At 41.5% G+C, this 25480-nt stretch overlaps 1 protein-coding gene across 2 annotated transcripts in view; it reads right to left on the bottom strand.

Moving 5' to 3' along the window:
• Window positions 1-598: 598 nt before the first annotated feature.
• LOC147016066 (mixed lineage kinase domain-like protein) overlaps window positions 599-25480 on the bottom strand; it is a 71459-nt gene continuing 46577 nt past the window's right edge. For both annotated transcript variants that reach the window (XM_085848754.1, XM_085848755.1), the window contains 4 exons: window positions 14113-14255; window positions 8015-8064; window positions 6948-7085; window positions 599-2488 (listed from right to left, as the gene is read on the bottom strand). In XM_085848754.1, the coding sequence (XP_085704880.1) occupies window positions 2433-2488; window positions 6948-7085; window positions 8015-8064; window positions 14113-14255 (387 nt within the window). In that variant the 3' untranslated portion in view covers window positions 599-2432. The remainder of the gene's footprint in view (window positions 2489-6947; window positions 7086-8014; window positions 8065-14112; window positions 14256-25480) is intronic.

The raw sequence follows: 25480 nt of genomic DNA, 5'->3' as shown, positions 1-25480 counted from the left end.
GGTAACCGATATTAGTCTGAGGACCCTAAGTCACGTGGTTGAGTTATTGGCATTCACGGTCAGTTCGCGACCCGCCGCGTCATGGAGTTATCCATGTGCGACGGCCTGCGATTCCGGGGAGTCTGGTGGGAACCCGAGACAGTTACCCTCCCGAGTGGTTTTCTCACCCAGACCCCGGGCCCACATCAATACTAATTCAGTCCACTGCTTACATGATTTTCCAAGAAACACTCGGTACTCACAGTGTAGCTAAACTACCAAAGGAACACCCCACATCTGTAATGGCTGGACAGACAGGATATGTTTCCAGGATCTGTTTCCCCAAACCAACCTTTTTAAAGGTATCTTGCGAAAATTTGTGGCCACAAGAAAGTGTTTTGGGATAATATAGCTGGCTTAATGGCCATTTTTTTTAATAAAGAAAAAAGAGGTACGATGGAATATTTATCTTTTTTCGCATTCATGACAAATCAGAAGCTAATATTGTATATCAGGTGTGACCTGTACCTCAATCCCAGAACCTTGTTGTTTGTTACTTTTTGATCAGTAATTTGTCATCAGTAATGATGATATTAACACTCCAGGAATGATGACTAAATATAATTGATGATTTTAATTGTAAAACCAAATGCTCTTCACCTCAAAGTTAAAATAAGTAAAAGACAAATCAAGTAAATTCAAAGCTAAAGATAAAAGTACAGCATTATCAAAGGTATTTTGTAAGAATCATTATGAAAATGGAAAAGCAAAAGGAAAACATGTAAATAAATGAAACAGCAATCAGAATATGTTAAAATATATGGATTTGGTGCATAGTTATCCATAAACAAGTCAATCTAGAACATCCCAGATGATTATTTTATGGCTCAAAACAAACAATCAATAATAATAATTCAAACAGGCCATCCAGTTTCCTCACCTCAGCTGGAAATATCACACAAGTAAAGCGTAGGCACAGAGTAATTGCATTTTGGAGTGATGATGTAAATATGTATCATATCCAAAATTAAAGTGGTTAATTAGAAATCATAATCGTTACATTTTACATGAAATTATTTATGAATAACTGATATCCATTCAACAAGAATGAGACAGATTTACAAAAAACAAAACAAGCATTTGTTCACGTTGAGAAACATGCAATCAATTAATTTCTGAAACAGTGCTCTTAATTGGTGTTTTACAGCCTCAAAGTGCTGTATAAAGAAAGAAAGGGTCATCAGACCAAAATAACTTCGAAAAATATGTTGAAAAGATGGGATTTTAGGAAAGGTTTTAAAACTGTAACTGATGGGCTTTTGTGAGTTTTAAAAGACATTCCACAGTTGAGGAGCAAGTATTGAGGAACTCACAGAGATTCCCGATTTAAGAACGTAAAGTTCTTGCAGGCATGTATGGTGTGATTAAAGCAGAAGCATAGCCAAGAGCCAATGTATTTTCACTTAAAAATTTATCAGCAATTTTTATAATCTGCACTTTGGTGTATAGGGAGTCAGTGAAGTATCTTCAGGATGAGTGATGCGAACAGATTTCTGAGCTTTAATTATGAGCTTGGCTGCCATATTATGAATAAGTTGCAAGGGTTTGACAGAAGATGCAACACCGAAGAGACAGATAGGCCTAACAGTGAGTTGCAGGAACCAAGGGGCAACATTTAGTAATATGAAAAAGATCGAATTAGACATTTTTGCAGAAGTGCTGAATGTACTGCAGTAAATGTCAAGGTATGTCCCTTCAAGGGATGTAAAGGGGAATTTTCTTGTGGTATATTTGAAGTCGAACTTACAGAAGGCAAAGACCCATGAACATCAAGATTGAAGTTCTGTTACGAGGGGAGTTTTGTCAGAGTCAACTCCAATGAGTGGACCGACAGACCAGGTGAGACATGCAGATGATCATCACCCTAATGGTCATGAATTAAATGAGCTGGGTTTTTACGAACAATGAAATCATGACGTAGTCGTTCTCCTAAAACCAATTTGACTTCCTGAAACTTAAAGTACAATCAAATGCTACCACTATGTATGAGATTAATTGCATTAAACAATCGATTTATATTAAAGCATTTATAATATATAAAGCACAAGTTAAAGTCAGGGGGAAAAAAGCATTAAGTTTGCAGAATCATCTATGGTAAAAGGTGAGTTAGGATTCCCAAGATGTAAAAAATCTATGGTTGGCAGGAAAACTGAGCGATTGTAAAAGTGTTGTGGTTTCATTTTGTCGCAGTCTCATAAAGCACTGCGTGTAAGTTTCAGAAATGTTCATCCAGATTGCTGAATATACTCTGAATATCCAACTGCGTTAAATGGGCCAAAATAAAGGCAGTCAGAAAATTAAAGAGAAGAATTTCAAGGCTCAGTTGTTCACTTCACTTGACAAGATGATGTGCTGGATTTTTTTTTTTTAAGAATCAGAAAGTTAAAGAAATTTCATAATCCTTCAGTCATCATATCCTCATGAAGGTCCATCAAGCTTTCAACAAGGTCTGAAACACAAAAATTCACACGGTAAACAGTTTCTACACATTCAGAAATTTAAATAAAGAAGCATTTTCTCTTCAGTAAAAATGTTTCGGCTTAAAAAAGTTGCTTGTTGTAACTTATACAGTATAATCCCAGAACAATAAATCGTTATCATTTGTGACATTCAGTGGACATTTACGCTTGAACAAAAAAGTTTCAATTCATTAAAACTAAGTGAAAAACAAAATGCTTTTTTCTTAAAAATCAAAATCAAAATCTTGAGTCATTGCAGGAAAATCAAACTTTTATTATGGGCAGTTTGGCAAATACTTTTTTGGTAAAATGAGAAAGGTAGTTCAAATTACTTAAAGTGATGTTGTCCTCTTTGTCGAATAGCAATTATATAATGTGAAAGAAGAAGAATAATAGTAAAAGTAAATAATAATACAACCTCACAGGTTGCAGTGCATATTTTTAATGTATGTTTGACAAGTTTTTTTATCTTTATCTTGAGTGTTTTTACACTTTGAAACTTTTTATTAGCTTATTTCATCTGTTTGAGCACTTTTTCGACTCTAATATTCAACCATCATGTTTCTTGTTCCTTTTAAAACTTGGTAGCGCTCATTCCATAATTACTACCTCCATCACCAAAGGAGGAAGGAGGTTATGTTTTCTCCCCTGTCTGTTTCTTTGTCTGTTACTTGCAAAATCGAAGATTTTTCAAGTATATTGGTTACTCGATTTTGTTATTCTGTCTGTTTGTCTATCTGTGTGTCTGTTTTCCACCTACAGGTCACAATTGTAAACCGATCTTCAGGAAACGTCACTACACTACATGAGTTTGCATAAGGAAGAAGCCGATTGTTTTTGAGACCAATTGGTCAACAGTGGTGAAAGATCAACAACTTAGGTGAGATTTATAAAATCCTCAATTTTCATCCGATTGACTTGAAATTTGAAGAGGATTTATATTTCAGGTCAGTTAATTCAAGCACCAAATCATTTTTTGAGGTCAACATCGTCCAAAGGTCAACAACTTGGGTGAGATTTCTAAAATTTCAATTTTCATCAAATTGACATGTAATTGGAAGAGGATTCATAATTTGGTCACTGAATTCAAGCAGCCAATTGTTTTTGATGTCAACAATGACCAAAATGTCAACATCGACCAAAGGTTAACAACTAAGTTGTTGATTTCTAAAATCCTCAATTTTCATCCCATTGACTTGAAATTTGAAAATGATTTGCAAATCAGGTTACTGAATGCAACCACCAATTATTTTTGAGGTCAACATAGGCCGAATTTCTGAAATTGTCAATTTTCATCAGAATGACAGGATTTGAAGAGGAGTTTCATATTTGATCACTGAATTCAACCGCCAATTATTTTTTTTTAGGTCAAATTTGTTCAATTAATATTACAAGTCTCATTCTATGCAAGATGTCTTTCTTGTTTGCTTGTTTGTTTTTGTGTAGGATATCTCGAAAAGTTGTGAACAGATTCACAACTGTTGTTAACTGTTAACTGTTAGCTGCTGTGTTAACTGTTGTTTAACTTAAAGCTGACATGTCTAATTCGATTGAGGCCCTTGATTGTTTTTGCATTTGCAGTATAGAAATGCTGACATACCATTCTATGTTTTCAAACATTCTTCACCAGCTATTACCTTTTGGGGAAGCCCGACTCTCTGGTATAATCTATTTTAGCAAAATAAAAAGTGTGGTGGAAGTTTCTCTGGTTCACTGAACATTTACAAGGGTATTTTTTCAGTTATTTTACCACATAGCTGGGTGCTGATCACCTTTACTTACCTTCAGCTTGCATTCCCCCATGGGAAGCCATGGCATGTGAGAAAAGAAAGTTAGGGAATGCTATATCAGGCTGCAAATGGTATTATAAATCCCGAAAAGGCAAGTTGCTTGCTTTGTAACATGTAGTTGCACATTCAATGTCTTTTAGATCCTCAAGTCAATGTTATATACTTGTCTGAAGATGGCTTATTTCATACAGGGTGTTTCATATTATAAAAACACAATCCTATTCAAGTTATGTGAAATTTTTACTTTTTAATACAAATTATTTTCTGTTGCAGGTTTGTATGAATAGGGTTGGGCACACATCGACTTTTTCTCTGTTGTCCCGTTGAAAGGAGTGTTTTTTATGGCCATTTTTCACGCTGATCACGAATCCGTTGAAATTTTGACTTAGGATGATGTCTTAGGTTGGTAAAATGCAAAAATTAAAAATGGCCAAATTTTACTTATTATCAAATTTTATCAAATTTTACCTGAAAAGTGGGTAAATTTGGCGGCCATTTGGAATTTTTGCATTTTACCAACCTAAGACATCATCCTATGTCAAAAAGTTCAACGGATTTGTGATCAGCGTGAAATTTGGCCATAAAAAACACTCCTTTCAAAAAAAGTATGAAGCATCGTTTGGAGGAAAATCTGCAAGCATGAGAGAGTCATCCAATTAATTTTGAAGATGGCATGAGCAATTGAACAAAGGATCTTTATTGTGGAGTCTTACTTTGCCACAAAGTCATTAAAACACTCAAACACAATTCAGAAAGAAGTTTGAAACCAGAATAGCCCTGGCTAAGTCTTTTATTTTTCGATTGATAAAGAGGTTTAAGTCCCAGGGGACTGTAAAAAAATCTTAATTATACAAAGTCTGGTCTGAGGAAAAATTGCGAAGGGATCCAAATTTTCTGAGTAACGTGTGGTTTTCTGACGAGGCACATTTTCTTTTAAGTGGTCATGTTATCTCTAAATACGTGTTTTGGGTTATAGCTTCCCTGTTGAAGTTCGTGAAAAGCTGTTGCATCCCAGAAATGCACTGCATGAGTTGCCATAAGCAAATGTGGTATCATTGGGCCTTTTTGGTTTCAAGATGAAGAAGGAAAATTGATAATTGTAACCACTGAGCAGTACTTAAACGTTATCCAGAAGTCCTGGGTTGCATTCGTGAGGAAGTGCCACATCACCAGGTCTGTGCAATGGTTTCAGCAAGATGGAGCCATACCGCACACTTCCAACAGATCGATACAGTCGCTACAACAGAAATTCAGTGAGCGAATCATCTCTAGAAAGACAGATGTTGAATGGACACCCCATTCTCTGGACCTCAACCACCTGACTTCTACCTTTGGAGTTACCTGAAGGATAGAGTGACTAGACCGGGGAAGACCTCAGACTATTGGCCACCTCAAAATGCAATTGCCACCAACATCAAAGCTATTCCGGTTCAGGAACGCAGCCGAGTTATCGACAACTTCACCAGAAGGATCCATTTGTGCCTGCTGCAGCAAGGCAGCCATTTCAAACATGTTTTGTGAACTGACTTCCGAAATCACGAGCTTCATTTTTGTGTGCTATTTTATTCTACATATTACAAAGATTCTTATGGATAAGTTTCATGTTGTTTCAATGGAAAATTTTTAAAGTATAAAAACAACTTTGGATTGCATTTTTTTATGAAACACCCTATACGATGCAGTTTATCATTTGGTCATATCTTGCATCTTCACTACCTAGATACATTATGCATGCAAACTCAAATAATACTTGTAATCTTCAAATATTAGAGTTGTATTTTTCATGTTGGGTACCTGATGAAAGAAATTAGTTGGTATTATTACATTCGACATTTTTATTGCAAAATTGTGCAAGTTCGGGTTTGCTCCATTGATATGTATCATGCTACAAGGTGAAAGCTACTTGGTTGTTTGAAGAAACTTTATCCATTGCTTAAATGTTTCAGAAAAATAATGATTATTTTTATAATAAACTCATCCCGTTGTTCAGCATTAGAATACTGTTGGACCCTGACATCCGTGGGGGATACATTCTTGAAAAATGCAGTGAATGTTGAATCTACGAATGTCAGGGCATTGTTTCAATGGGAAAAAGGGGGATCGGTTTCCAGCAGGTGGTGATTCACAATGAAAAAAATTAAAAATCCAGTGAAAAACCGCGAAACCCTCCCCCCGAACACGCCAGTGAAAAACCATGAATACACGAAACCCCCCCCCCCCCCAAAAAAAAAAACCGTGACTTCTCGAAGTACAGGGTTGCGAATGTACAAGCAGGTCACATTTTATGAAGCACGAATACGCGAAGCACAGGGCCATGAATATAGAAGCGGGTCACAATTGATGAACCGTGAATTCATGGGGTCCGCAGATAGCGGAACTACGCAAGTCGGGGTCCGACAGTACTGGACAAAGACTTGGATTGATCAAAATTAAAAAAAAACTCAATAACCAACTAAATGATGTTGATGCATTGCTCCTCAGCAGGCCATGCCTGTCCTTCTGAAGTTTAAACTCAATGGATACCTTCTTGTATTTTTACAATCCGATATACAGGTTTTACAAGCAATGGTTGCCTAACTATTTCCCATGTTTTAATTTCACTTGGCAGTAATAATTTGACATTGTCAGCACAAAAAGTTATCTTTGTTTGATCCCCTACTTTTTGCAGAAGGACGTTCGAATGGATCCTTTTTTCGTGCTCCTTTGACAAGACCTTGAAAGTCTCCTGGGCAGTCGGCTGGCATATCTTCCATCTCCTTTTCTTTGAAGGAATCAATGGCTTTGTTGTCCATTTCATCTGACAAAATATGAAGGTTGCATATCTTTGATTCGTGAGTATGAGGGAATCAAATGAGAATGCAAATTAAAACTGTAAAATAATTGCAAACACGAAAGTAGGATACAAATATTTTGCAAACACATTCACATGTGTTGGATGTTGAGGTTCCACAAAGTAACTCACACAAAGCATTCTCAAAACAAAACTTCTTCAATGTCTTCATTGGAATTGTAGTTATCCTTTATTGTTGTAAGCACATTAAATACACCTCGAAATACCCTTTAACCTATTTCATAACCTTGACGTTGCAGTTGGGATTGTTGCATCGTTGATAATCTTTTGAAACTTTTCAGGGCAGTCCTCTGGTATTTTTCCCTTCAACCCTTCAATGATCCAATTGTGGATTGCTTCATCCTTTTTACATGTGAAAATGTCAAGGTTGAAAGGTGATGAAACGGCACAGAACAGCACTAGGTCGAGCACATACCTCCGCCAGGCTAAGAAGTTTACGTATTGCAACCCACCGATAACATGAGCTAATTGGCTTGTTGTTGTCACCTACCCAAATCATCCGACAAGTTTTGTCATAATCTATCCATATCGTTTTGATATATCATGCTATATATCGTTTTTGGCACTATCTTTTAATGGTGAAGAACCATTTTAAAATGATCCTTTCCTCATACGCGTCTTCACCAAAATGTAATAAATTCTTCCTTATCACACAGCTGTCCACCAAGTTTCGCCCATAATTTTGTTGAGGTATCCTGCACACAGAGAAACACAGGCAGACTGACGGACAAACAGGAGTGAAAACCTCCTTCCAGCTTTGGTGGCAGATATAACAAACACGAAAGTGACAAGATATTTTATGTTCACGGTGATGGATGTAGGGATGCCACAAAGGAACTTGCACTGCTGTTCACAGAAAAGCCAACACAACTTGCCTGCACGTGGTTTCTTCCTTGTAGCAATCTCCCACATGACAACCCCAAAGCTAGTTCAGGCCAGACAGAGAAGGGAAAAAAAACCTTTTTTTACAAAATAATAATTATCTATACTAATAAAAGGCAATGCACGCATGTTTGTGTGTGTGTGTGTGTGTGTGTGTGTGTGTGTGTGTGTGTGTGTGTGTGTGTGTGTGTGTGTGTGTGTGTGTGTGTGTGTGTGTGTGTGTGTGTGTGTGTGTCTTCTCTATAAGTCTCAAACTATATAACCTAGCAGCCTGAAACTTTACAGGTGACCACACTTTTGACACACTTTCGGTCAGGTGTTCGGAATGACTTCAGCAATTTAACATCCCTACCCTGGCCTAAAGTTGTAACCCAAATTTGGTAGCATTCTGACTGGTGGATCAGGAGAAGAAGATTTTGGAAGGAATTTGCAGGTACGTGATTTTGTCACACTACCTGTCATGTGATCAGCATGACCTCTGAAATTTAACATCAGGACCCTGTCCTAACGTTGCAACTCAAATTTGGATGGAGGATGAAAGCAGGAGGTGTGGGGAGGGGAGTTGGTGGTGGGGAACTTAAAAAAATAATTAGACTTACCTTTTCGGTTAGAATTACCCTTTAAAATGTTACAATTACCCTTGAGAACATCAGAGATAGCCTTGAAAGCCAATTTGAATGAGAAGGGCACTCGGTAGAGCACATACCTCTGCCACGTAATGCCTGATCCATGAGAACATATCGGGCCCAATACATTTTTAAAATATCATGCTATATATCGTTTTTGGCTCTATCTCTCAATGGTGAAGAATCACTTTACAAATCAAGTAATTCTTGCATCCAGATCCAGAATTGGATCTTCACCAAAATTGAATCAATTCGTCCTTGCCACACACCCAACATGTCCAACAAGTTTCGTCCGAATCCATCCACAACTTTTTGCGATATTGTGCTTTATATTAGTTTAGCCCAATCTCTCAATGGTGAAGAATCAATTAAAAAATTATCGTATCCAGATCCAGATTCGGATCTTCAGGTCAGGTCAGGTGTGGGAGCATGCGCCAGAACAGTGCGTCGCTGCGTCCACTTTCCGCCGGTACTCCAGGGGCCTCCGTCTGCCCTTCCCCCAGGCAGATGCCAGGCCCATCCCCATCTCCTTGAGATGCTGATCAATTGTTGCAACCATGGGGAACGTGGTCGGCCCATTGGCCTCCTCCACTCACGAGACTCCCTCGCTGAGAGAATCTGGTAAGCAGGATCAGCGTCAGGAAAACGAGCCACATGTCCATACAGCCGCAACTGATGCTCACGGACCATGCAGGTAATAAATCTCATTTGAGTCTCTCTAAGCAACTGCTCATTGCCACAAAGTCCGACCAGCGATAGCCAAGGATTCTCCGAAGAGACCTGGTACCAAAGGAATCAAGTCTCCGTCTCAGAGCATTGGTCAGAGTCCAAGTCTCACATCCATAGAGCAAGACTGAAAGCACCAAGGACCTGAAGACTCGTCCTCCCGCACAGGTACCAGCAGCACCACACCCCATGATCCAGTGAATCCATGACTCCCCAGGATCGACGCAGACGTCTGTTGACCTCTGACTTTCAGCCAGCAGAGACATAAATATCACTGCCGAGGTAAGTGAATCTCTCCACGACCTCAACATCCTCACCACAAACTGGCACAGGCAGGACAGCAGCATCCAAGATGTCATTGAAAGCCTGGATCTTAGTTTTGACCTAGGAAACCCGTAATCCCAGCAGCTCCGACTCCTCATTCAGCACCTCGAGGGCCCCCAAGAGGATGTCTAAAGTCTCCGCAACGATGACTGCATCATCTGCGAAATCAAGGTCCGAGATCTTGACATTCCCAAACGATGCACCGCAGCTTGATCTCTCCGACATCCTCCCTAAAATCCAGTCCATACAAGTGCTGAAAAGTGTGGGGGCCAGTACACACCCCTGACGAACTCCAGTAACAACTGGAAATAAGTCAGAGATGGTACCACCACATCTCACAGCACTCTCAGTACCAGGGTAGAGTTCAGACATCAGATCTATCAGTTTTGGTGGCACCCCACGAAGACCAAGAACCCTCCAGAGGGCATCCCAATTCACTGAATCAAACGTTTTACAGAGATCAACATAAGCTGCAAGCAGCCCCTGCCGAAACTCTCGGCTGCGTTCGGTGAGGACCCGAAGAGCAAGGTCACTCGTTGACCTCTTTGGTGTAAAGCAAAACATTTTCACCTTCACAAAAATCTTCACCAAAATCACGGATCTTCACCAAAATTTAATCAGTTCTTTCTGGTCATACACTCAACGTGTCCAACATGTTTCATCTGAATCTGTCCACAACTTTTTGAGACCATGTTATATTATATATCTTTTTTGGCCCTATCTCCAAATGGTGAAGAATCACTTAAAATTCTTATAGTCGGATCCTGATCTGCATCTTCACCAAAATGGAACCAGTTTGTCCATTTCACACACCCAATGTGTCCACAAAATTTCATCCGGATCCATCTACAACTTTTGGAGATATCTTGCACAAAGACAAACAGACAGACAAAAAGGGGTGAAAACATAACCTCCTTCACCTTCGGTGGCAGAGGTAATCACCCTTTAGAACCCAAACCTTAATTAAAACAACTTATAACTAGAAGGGCACTTGGTAGAGCGGATACCTCTGCCATGTCATGCCTGATCGAGAACATATCTGGCCCAATACATTTTTGAACTAGAAAGGTACTCGTTAGAGCGCATACTGCCGCCACGTAATGCCTGATCCACGAGAACATATCGGGCCCAATACGTTTTTGAAATATCGTGCAATCCAGTACTATATCGTTTTTGGCCCTACTCAATGGTGAAGAATCATTTTCAAAATTAAATAAATCTACTATCCAGATCCAGATCTGGATCTTCACCAAAATTGAAGCAGTTTGTCCTTGTGACACACTCAACATGTCCACCAAGTTTCATCCAAATCTGTTCACAACTTTTCGAGATATCATGTTATTTCTCGGTTTAGTCATATCTCTCAATGGTGAAGAATCATGGAAAAAATTATCAGATCCGGATCTTCACCAATATCGAATCAATTCTTCCTTTTCACACACCCAACGTGTCCACATAATTTCATCTGGATCCGTCAACAACCTTTTGAGATATCCGGAACACAGACGGACAAACAAACAAACAGACAGAAAGTGGTGAAAATATAACCTCTTTCACCTTTGGTGGCAGTCTTAATTATCCTTTGGAATTATCTTTTAAAACCATTTAGAATTATTATTTTGAACTTTAGAAGTACCCCTTGGAAACCTTTCGCATTTACCTTTAAGAACTTTAGAATTTACCTTTTGGAACCCTTTCTCTCAAGCTTCACTTTCACTGCAGAGGTTATGCAGGGTTGTTATTATTTCCGACTGTTTTCTCTTAAAATTATCAGTTAAACAAGCGACTGTGTTTGGTTTCTTTGAAATCAAATTGGTGATAGCTTAATAGGGGAGAAGCCTTAGGGTTGGGAGTGAAGGGTGAGGACTTGGAGTTTGGGTGGGGGGCAATGATTGCTTTTGGTTCATTGGTTGTTTCCATTAGTTTTCTGGGACTGCGATATTGACACTTTGGCAGATGCGCCAGTGGATGACTCTTCACACCTTATTGTGCCTTTGGGTGTGCAGCTGTTCTGACATGAGTTATTTACATTCTGAGAGTTCGTGGCTTGTACTTTCTGTTTCTATCTTGCAGACCCTAAACTTGTCCGATTGGCTCAGTCCTGCCATCTTCTTAAAGCCATTGGTACATAATATAGTGTCCCTTGTTTTGGGCATTAATTATGACTAGCCAAAACCCCGTCACAGACGGATTCCATTCCATGAGCCCAATATGACAACCAGTGGCGGCTCTTGTATGAGCCGGATCCCAGTCGATGTACTCCATGGCCTTACCTGATGAGGCCTACAAAACGTCCTTGTACACGACATTTTTGGTGTACACTACTCCTTGTGAAGAAGTCCCCTGATTTGTGCACGTGTCTACTTTGACGTACCCCGTGTCAAAACTTCTCAGGTCACAGTACCGAGAAAAACGTGACGTGACCGCTAGGAGGACAAAATTGGTCCTTCAGTATTAATATATAGATTCGTTCTCCGTCACAGTTGAGCTGACCTCTTATAGCTATTCTAAAGAGCCTTCTTTGTCGACGCCCAATCTGTCCAACTTTTTATATATACCTTCCTGATCTTTTATTGTTTTCCCAATTGTCAGTGTATATCTGGTGCTATTTTGTTTTATATTTTTCTTTCATCTTTTTTCGCAATCATTGGGGCTGTATTTGTTTCTGTTTCATGTGTGACATCTTGCATTCCCATCTGTCTTTGTAAATTTGCTTCAAGGTGTGTTTGGGACACCTTCTCTGGTTTGCTGTCTGTGTTTGCTTACAAATTGAATTTGGTAGTCTGTTGCGCTTTTCACGTATTCAGCCAATCCTACGATTGTCACGAAGCCTGGTGTTGGCTTAGTGGTTCGATGGCTGGCTTGGGATCTTAGAGTCCTGAGTTTGAGCCCCATTGGCACTGAATTAACACCAGGTGGGGTTGACTCATGCTGTTTTCCTTCTGAGGTTGGCAAAATGAGTACCAGTGTAGTGGTAGAGGGGCACAGCATCAGCGGCACTGCTGTGCTTTGAAGAAATGATAACTACCTGGCAGTCAAGCTGCCATATGCTGGAACAAGAGAACAGTTGCCACTCTGTGCACTTGGTTGAGCTCCATCAGGCTGCGAACTCTTCCTTGTCTTGGCAGGTGCATTCTTGGGATGCATTGATTTTTGGAAAACATTTGATGGATGGTGAGGAGTTTCCTTATTTTGATATGTAGTTTCTTGATTTCTGATTGTGGCCAGTTTATTACTCTGCAGGCTGTACTGGAATACTGGTATTGCTCGTTGGTTTATAGCTTTTCTTTTGTTCCTTGGAGAAAGGTGTGTTTCCAGGATCAGCCTCGTTATATGCAGGTATTCTTTGGTAATTGTTTTGTGCATTTGTTTGTGACATATTTGTTGGCACTGTTCCACTCTGAGGTATATTCATGATGCTTCATTGTCTTTATATTACCCCTACCCCTTACTTTTGCGTCCCAAGAAATCCAAGATGGCGGACAAAAAACCGGTTAAACGACCCACATGGGACATTTTTTGGAATGGGAACAAAGGTAATTGCTGTATTGTTTCTTAAATTTTATGTTGTCCGTTTTTGTTGGTCTACCTTGCACAAATATGCACTTGGCACACTTATCTAGTAGTCCATGGGCCCAGGCATATATCGGTACCATCTGGGAAACCAAACTTTATTATTGGTAAGTTATTGGTTATTGGTTACTAAGTTACGAAGGGACTACTATTATTGGGCTACTAAGTTATTGGTAGGGACTATATGATTATTTCAATATGTGATAACCATTCCAGAAGAGCAGCTTAGTGAATGTATTTTGCATTTTTACCATTTTACCATTCTGAGATATTGACGTTTTGGGGGAAAATCACAATTTTGGGGAAATCCACACAATGGACTATTGACACATCCCATGAAGGTAATATCATTCAATAACAGCTCAGGATATACAGATTTGTCTGCCTTCATTATGCGGAGGGTGGGTATATTCCAGAGATGATAACTACCAATAAGCTGCCAGTCTGCAATGGTTATCACATCAAAATATGATATATATATATATATATATATATATATATATATATATATATATATATATATATATATATATATATATATATATACACCAATTCAAAAATCATAACTAGGATTGGTATCCTTAGATGTTACCGACAAGTAGAATTTCTGTTCTGGACCCATGGACTATAGGCCAAATTCCATTTGAATGTTATCAGAGTACCGTTTCACTAGTGTGTGTGTGTGTGTGTGTGTGTGTGTGTGTGTGTGTGTGTGTGTGTGTGTGTGTGTGTGTGTGTGTGTGTGTGTGTGTAACTGTAGGGAGTGAGTGACACAATCACCCAACGGCTAATGTGCCACTGTCCAATGATAGCACGTAACATAGTCAGGAATGTAGCATTACCTGTAGACGTCCGAGCGGGTAGTGCATTTCGCGTTGATGTCGATATTTTCTGGAGCAAGGTACACGAGAGAAGAGTACTCGTCATCATCAGCAGTCTTTCGCTGGATGTAGGTGTATGACCTCGCAAATTCAAAATCTGTCAGCTTTGAGAGGGTGTAACATCAACAGTCATTAACATTACTTCCCATTATTTTATCATTAACATCAAAACATTACATCCTAATATTTACATGCACAAGCTTATGATTGAGAAAAAAACAAGCGCCTTGGTTCTTGCCCTCCTTCAACTGTTGATGTAAGTTCCCTTCGAAGTAAAAACTTGAGGGCTGAAGAAATCTACGTTACCCAGTATTCCTGTGGTTGCTGGAAGCAAGTAAAGAAGGTTTGTGCAGGCAAGGTGCAGCTGAAATGATGCTCAACCACAAATACTCCCAAATGCCATGGCAACATCGTGCCAATGGCCTCTGATCGCATTTTACATTGAAAGAACAAATAGAATAATATCACAGGCTGACAAAGCAGCTCAATTTTGGGAATGATTGAGAGCAACAATCTGATGCTTCATAAAATGTAAAGAACCAACAGTGAGTGCTACATGTAAAAGACCATTGTCATATAAAACTAAGTAAAATTTAATTTGACATTTCTTTGTGCAATCTGCCTTTTCATTGAAACAAGAGCTACCTGTAAAATGTTACACACATTCAGCAGTCTGTGTCATCAGTTATATCACTTCAACCGCTTTGCAAAGCTGAAATGATACTGGTGACTGTAATCCATCAGTTCATGGGTTTTTTGTTTTTAAAAGAAGTAAAATAAAAACAAAACACATTTAACATCAACATAGTGGAGAGATCAACGTGATTATTTGTTAATACACATCAGGTTTATGACGTTGACGTATTACTGAACCTGTTGTGCATGGTCTTTAGAAATGAAACTTTTGATATCTCATTGGTATGTACAATTTAAAGCTGAGATTATATCACATATTGGCGCGATATAGGAGTGCTGCTATCGTGGGGCATCTTAGCTAAATATAGCATAACAATTGTGCATTTTGGGAGGAAAGCACCAAATTTGGCACACTCGTAGCCTATCATATTGTTACAGCTGTGGAAATTCGCAAACCACCATTCAGGGCCCGGAGGTGAAATATCTCTAAGTACATGTGTAGTTAGCCCCAAACCCATTGTATCGAGGGAATTTTGTGATTCATCCCGGCTGCGACGCTTTGAGATAGCCGTTTTTCTGTTCTATCTTTATTTTGAACCAACCACGCTCCAACCCTCGGACAACAACAACAACGCCAATAGCCATGACCTTTACCTTCACAACTCAATCCCACATCATCGCATCACCGCCATTCCCAAACGGCACCAAAACCATCAAACCACCACCGAAAACCCTCCACCACCTTCGCCTCTCTCCTTCTACGGCCATTCCCGCACCACCTGTGAACACTGAGCGTCGGGCTGTCTCGGGCCCGTTCGGCGATTGGTGCCGAACGCACCGAGCCACGAGCGCAAATAGCGGCCTTTCCGAGGGAGAATTCGGATGAAGAACGCTACACACCCACTTTTCCTCCGTCCAATTAGCAAGTGCGGAGTGGCTTGGCCCCGCCTCCAGGCGCGTCTGTGTGAAATCGATATATGCAAATTTTAGGATCAGGAGAGATTCACGCCCCCTTTCCTCCGACCAATGGGCGAGCGTGGCTCCGCCCCCGAGGTCATCCTGATCCGGATATTTGCATAGTAACTGCTCCTGCCGGCCTATAAGAAGGCGAGCGCAAGGCGAATGGAGTCAGTCGAGTTGGGTGGCGAAGTAATCGGTGTGTCTTCGCGTTTGGTTCTGGAGTCGGCTGAGAAGAGTTGTGGGAAGAGGCAAAGGAGCTCGGGGCCGAGGCGAAAAGGATGGCGGTCGGCGACGAGGCCGCGGTGTGGGATCGCTCGTCGTGGGACCCAAGCCAGCCAGCCATCGCCCTCCCCTAGGGAATCAACAATTCCCCCTTTCCCCCGTGCTGAGATAGTACAAAAAGGGGGCCCCGTTTCCACCCCACTCCAAACGTCAATGCCAACAAAACCCGCCAAGGAGCACGGAGTCGGAGCACAGCCACGCGGCCACATCTGCGGCTCGCCCGCCAACGCGTCACAAGGACGTGGGTGGACCCCCCGGTCTAACGGACAATTGGCCTACAGGCCTGTCTGCCCCCTTGTCTGTGAGGGTGGCTTCTCTCCTTTGCTTTTGAGTAAATGTGTGTTGGCGCCGTCTGCGAAGTAGAACTGTATAAGTGTTGCCGTGTGTGCATGTAGTCGGTAGTAACTCTGCATCGTTGTTGCTTTTGTTTTGGTTGCTATACGTATGTGCATTTTGACTGTTTGGCTGTATATATGTGCTTTCTGTGTGCCGGGAAATAAATGTGCTTTGTGTGAACTGTTTTCCCGTTTCGCTTCGTCTTTTCTTTATAGACCCTCCATCCTGCTTCACGTAAAGGGTTCGTAGTGGGCTTAATACGCCTGGTAATTAATCGGAACCGTCGAGGCCGACGATAACACCGCTCGGTTATCACTGTAGCACGGAAGGGACCGCTTAAGCGGTTCGTGTCCGGAGTCGACCTGCGGCGAGGTACGATCGCCCGGTTTACGATCCGCGTGGGTACTTGGGTAGGTCGAGTTTGGCGAACAACCCTATCCTACGCAGTTGGCCGATTGGCACGATTGTGGTGAGGTCGAAAGGCCCACCCGTGACTGGCTCCGTGCGATAGTTCCCAGAGGGTCACGACTGAATTGTCCGTCCGGTGGGCGACGCAGTCGCGATTCGAGTGACGCGGCCATTCGCACGCCGGCGGGCGTGAATTCGCAACAATATTATGAACAGATTTGGATATTGGGCCATCTCAAATTCAGCCGCTGATGGCTGTGGCAGCCATTTTCCACTGCCATCAAAAATTTTGAGATGGCCCAATATCCAAATCTGTTCATAATATGATCGGCTACTAGTGTGCCAAATTTGGTGCTTTCCTCCTAAAATGCACAATTGTTATGCTAAGTTGCCCCACTACTAGGATATTTAGCATTTGATGAAGTAATATACAGTTGTCTATTGGAAAACAGGTCGATTTTTTTTTTCCTGGTGAAGGCAAACTCTTTTTAGTCTTGACCTTGGGCCGTATGTATTGTCATGGCAAATGCTGCTCGATAGGAGAACTGACGACGATGTAGCTGAAATGATATACTGCAGTTGTAATTTTTGGAAATAACTTAATGATGTGTAACTATGCAACAGATGACTCATCAAAATAAACTTAACAAAAATACACTCACCAAATTAGACTGCAGAAAGTATGGTTGAAAGTGATGAATTCAAAAGAAATAGATTTTTAATCAGAATATTTGTCAAAGGTCAGTGCTTAGGCACCTATAGTGAGGAATTTGTTTGCATGTGTAAAAAGAAAAACTCTCCCAGCTCACTGAAAGTTTCTGTGTATCATTTTGCGATATGAATTTGATTAGTAATTACAAGTTTTTATTGTGACGTTAACCTTCGCCGTGTGAAAATAATTTTGCACAGTAAATTTAGGGCAAACACACACACACACACACACACACACACACACACACACACACACACACACACACACACACACACACACACACACACACACACACACACACACACACACACACACACACGTGTGTCCAACCTCTCTAGCTATATGACACAGTGCAAAAGCTATCATTTTTTTATGCCTCCGGTGACGAAGTCGGTTTCGGGTTGTCCGTCCATCAATCCGTCTGTACGTGGTACGTACTGTACATACATACATACATGCGAATTTTCTGAGTTTTCTCTGTAACCGCTCCGATTGACACTAAATTTTCACCATCGATGCGACTACTCATGCAGAATTTTGTTTAATGATAATGATGATGTCATAGGTCACTTGGGGTGGTAGCCATGTTGGAAAAATCTCAGTTAAAAGCTAAATGTTGTGGCATTCATTAGCATTAGTAAATGCCTGTAAATGAACGATTAAAATTGACGGTTATAATCTATAAATTTCGTTTAGCACTCATTGGTAAATCGTAATATAAACTGCTTGATGTAAAGAGCCGATTTGACTGTAGATGGCAGTATTGTACTGTAAACTGCTGGTGATATTCGTGAAGGTACTGAAACATTCTCAGATGAAACTTCCAGTATGGACTAGAATCGCATTTGCTGGAAGGCACAGGATTGTTCTGTGATACTATATAAACCCGTGAGAGCGAGGTGTAAAGACAGGTGACATGCGACAGAAAGTGCGTTTTGATCGTCCCATGCTCGATTCAACTCCGATGAGTGAATGAGGTGTTAATGTCCAGAGCGGTTGTTAACGCGTGGAGACGAATATAATCAGGTTGATTAAAACTCATTAAGATTGTGCATCGGGAAAGAATTCCTTTGAGCTCTTTAATCATCTCAAGATGGCCAGCGTGCAAGAGAGGACAACGCGATGGGAATCGAAGGATCGACAGACCCAAAGGAGGAGGTGAACACACGCGAGTCATGGTGGCAGGACTGGGACACTGGGCGGCGGAAATAACTCAATGCGTGAATCGGAGTTGGACATTGCATGTAATGGTGAACTTCGTCATTTAACTTTGTATCTGTTTATTTGAAATGCAAGTGTCGAAAAAGTTATGCTGTTGATGTGATCATTGTAATGTCACTCAGAAGTCACAAACACTAACTGACAAAGATCCATTTGAGTGGTAGCTGACCAGTACGATCATTCAGACTCGTGAAGCTCAAAGCTTGGATTGTAGTCGTTAGAGAACATGCTGAGTCCAGCTCCACGAACAACATATGTACACCAAGAAAGAAACCCCCAAAGGTGTGCGCGTATCCACCCCACCCCTGATAGGGTGGCAGCCATGATGGAAAAAAGGGGGAAAACTTTGGACCGCTGTATCTCCCAAACCGCACGATGGAAATAATTGAAACTATGCATCTTCCAACTACTCTGCATGGGGAATAAGAATTATTTGACTGTGATGTCATCAGTGAAGTGGTATCCTGATGAAAGTGGTATCCTATCCAGCATAGAATGCTGCATCCTATCAGTATGAAAATATCTGTGGTTCATCATGGGAAAGATGTGAACAGAGAAAAATAAATTATTATGCCATCTGACACGTGGTTTGTCAGCCATATTGTTTTTTTAAAAAGAAGATTCATCAAAGATCTCCCCGACTCTCTGGAAAATCCTCTATATCTCTTTGCTGATGACTCCACCCTCTGCCGTACCATCGGTCATCCCTCAGACCGGCAAGCAGCAACTTCTTCGCTCACTGCAGATCTGGATAAAATCACAAACTGGTCCAACACGTGGAACACGTCCGTGTGTACTGTAAACTTTCTGGTGCTTTCAATCCGGACAAATCTCACACTCTCACTATGTCTCTCCGAAAGGAGCATTTAGAAACCCCCCCCCCCATCCACTTTCTCAACAATCCTCTGGAAGAAGTCCTTTCTTTCAAGCTTCTGGGTCTCACTATCTGCCATGACCTTCCCTGGGAAAGCCACATTTCAAACCTCGCCTCCAAAGCCAGTCGCCGACTGGGAATCCGCCGTCGTGCAAGGTCCTTCCTTGGCCCACCTGAGCTCCTCACCACTTACAAAGCTTTTGTCTGCAGCCTGATGGAGTACTGCTCTCCCCTCTGGGCTGGTGCTCCTGCCTCCCACCTTTCTCGCCTTCACACTGTAGAACCCAAGGCATTTCGGATCATTGGCATCTCCCGCAATGAGGCTGAGTCTTTGGGCCTCTCACTCAATCACCGCAGGTTGGTCAATCCCTTCCTTCCTGAAAGTCCCTGTAATGTCCATCTTGTATTCCCCATGTTCCCCGTCCCATCCCTCTTCCTTCCACAGATCTCCTAATGTCTCTGTTCCCCACTGTTTTGTCCTTCCCCCTCCCACCCATCTTGTCTCATGCCCCCCTTGCTGTGCGTTGTGTGTCAGCTCTCGCACAAGCCTCGACAAGGTATACAAAAAAAAAAATCAAAAAAATCTTCTTCTCCAGAACCGCTTTACAGATCGAAATGAAACTGCACCCAAATGATCGATTTGCCATGCTGAATAAAGTTTGATAACGATGACATCATAGGTCACATGGTCTGGCAGCCATCTTGGATTTACCTGAAAAACCTTCAAAAATCTTCTCCAGAACAGCTGGAAAGATTGAGGAGAAACTTCACAGACCTGTTTACTTTGAGTTGGGGATACTTGGGTGATAAAGAATAATTGATGTCACTTGGTTCGGTAGGCATACTTGGATTGAATAAAAATATTAAATAATGTTTTCTCTGGGGCTGCTTATCAGATCGAAGCAAAATTTACCAAGTATCATCAAAAATAAAGCTGCATCCAGTGTGGAAATGTTGATGTCATCAATCACGTGGTGTGGCAGCCATATTGGATAGAAAAATGAACCTTATCCGATCAAAACAAAACTTCACACATGTAATCCCCTACCCAATCCTGGGCAGTGTCCAAATTTTCAATGCTATAGGTTACATGGTTTGGCAGCCATGTTAGTTTGAAAACCAAAAATTAAAAAAACCTTTCTCCAAAACAGCTTAACAGAGCAATATGAAACATGTTGCATTACATAGAGCAAGGGCAGTGAATCATAACAGCAAAGAGTCACATTGATTGCTATAGTGGTTTCCAAATATAAACTTTTCATATTTTACTTGAAACCAATGTGGCTTCCAAGCCATGTTCTTTCTGTTCTGGCATATGGCAGTTTGGCTGCCAGGTAGCTATCATTTCTTGGAACATGGCAGTGCCACTGATGCTGTGCCCCTCTACCAGTACACCGGCACTCATTTCATCCACCTCAGGATGACAGGCTGAGTCAACCCTACCTGGTGTTAATTCAGCAACCAATGGAGCTCAAACTCAGGACCCGAGGATCCTAAACCAGCCACCATAGCCACGAGGACAACACCAAGCTTCCACACCATGTCTCTCACTATCGAGTGCAGCCTGTGGCTGCTGGTTGCATCACTGGCTGGGACGCGGCCATGCCGCTGATGCAGTTTCCCCCTTACCAGTGCACTGGTACTCATTTTGCTGACCTCGGAAGGATGACAGGCTGAGTCAACCTCCTGGTTGTATTAATTCAGCGGCCCAACGGGGCTTGAACTCAGGACCCTAGGATCCCAAGCCGCCACCCTAACCACTCTCTCTATCGAGTGCAGCCTGTGGCTGCTGTTGCATCATTGGATGGGATGCGGCTATGGCGCTAAATGCAGTGTCCCCCTTACCAGTACACTGGTGCTCATTTTGCCAACCTCAGAAGGATGACAGGCTGAGTCAACCTCCTGGTGTATTTTAATTCAGCGGCCAACGGGGCTTGAACTCAGGACCCTAGGATCCCAAGCCACCACCTGAACCACGAGGCCAACACAAGGCTACCCTAACCACGAAGCCATCACCAGGCTTTCCACACCATGTGACCAATGATGTCATTTTAAAGTCAAATTTATGCAGCAAGCACAGTGGATCATAACTGTAAAGTACAGTATTGATCGGTTAAATGGTTGCAGAGAAATAATTGTTTCATTATTTCCTTAAAACCAACCTGGCTGCCACATCATGTGACTGATGAGGTCATTGTTAAATAAAATCTTTGCAGCAACGGTAGTGGATCATCCCTGTGAAGCCTCCCATCAAAAGACTAAGCGGTTTCAGAGAAAAAAATTTTTTTTTTAATATGATCGACTCGGCATGGGGAATATTTGTTGAAAATTTCAACATCGGTCACATGGTCTCGCAGCCATGTTGAACAAAAAGACCTTATCCGATCAATGCGAAACTCCAAAGACGTGATCAGCCACCCAATCTGAATTTGATTTGATAAAGAGGACATCGTGGGTCAGGTGTCCAATCAAAGTGGGGTTGTATCAAAGCGGGGCGGCATGGTTTTGTTTTTCACCATAGAAATTTCACTAAATTTTCACAATAGATGTGACCACTCATGTAGAATGTTTTTGTGATAACTATGATGTCATAGGTCACGTGGTGTGGCAGCCATTTGGAAAAAAAGAAAAACTTTGGACATTTGTATCTCCGAAACCGCTACATGGAAAAAATTGAAACTTGGCTCATGTGAAATACAACCCAAGGGAAACAAGTGTGATTTTTTGATGATGTCATACGTGGCTTTTTTTATGACATCATAATCGCATCTGTCAAATGCTTTATCTGATCAGTATGAAAAAAATTTGAGGGTCATCTAGGGCCAAATTGTAATTGGCAAAATAAATTGATGATGTCATCGGTCACATGGTTCGGCAGCCATATTGTTTTAAACATAAAACCTTCAAAAATATTCTTCTCTGAAACGCTGAATAGATCAAGGCAAGCAAACATTACAGGTATGATCACCGATGCATGAGGAACAAAAAGTTCTCCACCTTTGACATCATAGCTCACATGGTTTGGCAGCTGTGAATTTTTGAAGAAGAAACATTTTATAATCTTCTTCTCCAGAATGGCTTGACAGATTGAGGGGAAACTTCACTTACATGTTCACCAAGCCTTGGGCATACTTGGGTGTTGATGAAAAATTAATAGGTCACATTGTCTGGCAGCCATATTGGTTTGAACGAAATTCTTTCAAAAAAAATCTCTCTTGAACCGCTTCATCAATCGATGTGAAACGTCAAAATTATCATCTCGTCTTCATATGGAATATATGTTATAAATTTCAACCTGATTGGATGCATGGTCTGGAAGACATAATTATTTAATATTAAATAATCTGGGTTCAGGGATGAAAATCAAACTTGGTATAATTATGTATAATGATGTAATAATGTGGGTGGAAGCATACTGCTGACACCATGATGTCGAAGGTTGTCATTCTAGTTTTGTATACAATGTTGAGGCTCATCATTTTAGTATGATAATAGTGCAAATGGGAATTTATTTTTAAAGGGAGGAAGTAATTCAACAACAAGCCGGAAGGCGACGAGGGATTCGCTAGGATCGAAGCGCTGGATACGATGCTTTTCATTCTGACCGATCCACTGAAGAAGATTCATTGCCAAGACGTATTGGTTCACATATAATACAATTGTTCCTCTTCCTGGCAAGATTTTTCCTATTGCGTATTTTGCCAACTGGCACTCCTCATAAAAAATGACGGTAAATAGACACACTATTTTTGAAGGACTACCATTTGAAAAATAATCGGTTTGCTGGTTTGTGCTGTGGAGCCTCACGTTGCAGACACACACACACACACACACACACACACACACACACACACACACACACACACACACACACACACACACACACACACACGGAAAACCCGATAAACTTCTCTCAATGCTCTTGTTTGACCACACCTTCTGAGCCACACAATATTTTTCATAAGCCACGCCCACTTTCCTACGCCACTCCCACTTTTCATCAACCACGTCCACTTTCCCTAAGCTCCGCCCACTTTCCTAAGCCCCTCATAAATAATGACAGTAAATAGACACCCGATTTTTGAAGGACTACCATTTGAAAAATAATACCTCAATCAAAAATCAGCTCAAGTAAAATTTTCTAAATATCTCGAAGTGTTTAATTCCGAAGTCTCGTTTCTCCACATTCAAAACTGAAGGACAAGTATTGAAAATACTGTACGCGGTTTTTCGGCCGCTGCACAGCAACGGGTGGTTGCTAGGCAACGAAATTCAAACGCGCACATTCCCAGACCATATGGCACCTGTTGGCAAAGTTTGATCGAAATCGGTTTGCTGGTTCGTGCTGTGGAGCCTCGCATTGCAGACACACATACACACAGACAGACAGACGGAAAACCTGACAATAAGGGATATCTAGCATATATAGCGAATCCAATTAAATTTGTTTTATACATTCAAAAGTACGAGTCTGGAGCAATGTCACAATTTTCTGTTATCAAAAGACTGGTGTGATATCTAACCCAGTGGGCAGATGTATGGTTTTTAAGTGCTGGGGTTTTTCCTCTTAATCGGTCATTTAATATAAGTTGTGAAATGAGCAGGGGGCCACCGCAGTGCTGGAACCTGTGCCGTTAGATGTGGCGGGGACTGACACCAGAAGTGGCAGGGACCGGTGTGGTTCCGGAAGCGGTGGGGGATCAGCATGGTGCTGGAAGTGGTGGGGGCCTGGCAAATTGCCAGAAGAGGTGGGGCCCTGGCATTATGCTGGAAAGCAGTACAGGAAGTAGTTCACATGGATAGTGCACATAATGGCTCCAAGTGACAAGGAAGGAGAGGGTATATCCACAGTTCATGCATTCAGTGCCAGAAGAGATTGATGACGTGCATCTTGTGCCCAATAGGACAAACATTTCATAGCCCTGGAAAGCCTGATCCAGAGAAGTGGCAAATAGAGCACCATAGATAATTGTACCAAGCTGAGGAAGCCCATCATTTTGGCCAATTCACATCCTTTCCTTCCTTTCCATCTCCATTTATTTTTACTGCATTTTTCCCAAGCAAATGTTTACTTTGTTATTTTGCTTCTCCTCACCAATATCATTCTCTCCTTGTGTGGTCACCTCTGCTTCGGGGTTTAGCGAAGCGATAAGGTACCGTGTTTTGTTTCTCAATTGGTGTTCATCTTGTCTTCAGGTGGGTTCCTGTTGGACTTGTGCCCCAGGGCAAAAAGCCTGTATGGAGTTATCTGAGATGGATGTTGATCATCATTTTGTGTGTTACAATCAGTGTTAAAATCAGACTTTGTGGAAGCATCTTTTACTGTGAATGCAGCTAATTTGAGACATCTCTCTCCCAGCCAACATGGACCAACTTTTAATCATCCAACCCAACTCTCACTTCCTCCTATGTGGTGACTTAAACTGTCACCTTACCAACGGACTAATTACCTCTCACCAGCTATGGTATTTCCTCAAAGGACATCTGGTGACTCAATGGACCTGACTAAATCTGACTTTTCTGACCTGGATATCTGCTAATGGCAAAACCTTCCTTCTGGACATCATATTGACCAACTTTCCTGCTGATGTCTCCTTCTCTTCCTCTGCTTCAATTGTTTCATCTGACCACATCTCGCTGGCTATTCTCAGAGAGCTGACTCAGCACCAGCGAGTCTGGCAGTTCACTCTAGCAGACTGGCAGGGACTGCAAGCTGCCATCTCACTTCAGCATTGGTCCCCTATATCTGCCACCTCTGATATTAACTCAGCCTGGGAATTCTTCCATATAAACCTGCTCTCACTCTCTTATGCACAGATCCATCCCATCTCGTTTGCAGTCATCATACCTGTCCTCCCACCAATGGTACACTGAATCCTGCAGTGAGGCAGTTTCTTTGA

This window comes from Eptatretus burgeri, chromosome 12 (assembly GCF_056783735.1).
Source record: "Eptatretus burgeri isolate ZD-2024b chromosome 12, Ebu_testis_v1, whole genome shotgun sequence".
Classification (NCBI taxonomy): Eukaryota; Metazoa; Chordata; class Myxini; order Myxiniformes; family Myxinidae; genus Eptatretus; species Eptatretus burgeri.
The sequence above is the reverse complement of the archived record's forward strand: the minus strand, read 5'-3'. Positions and strand labels throughout refer to the sequence as shown.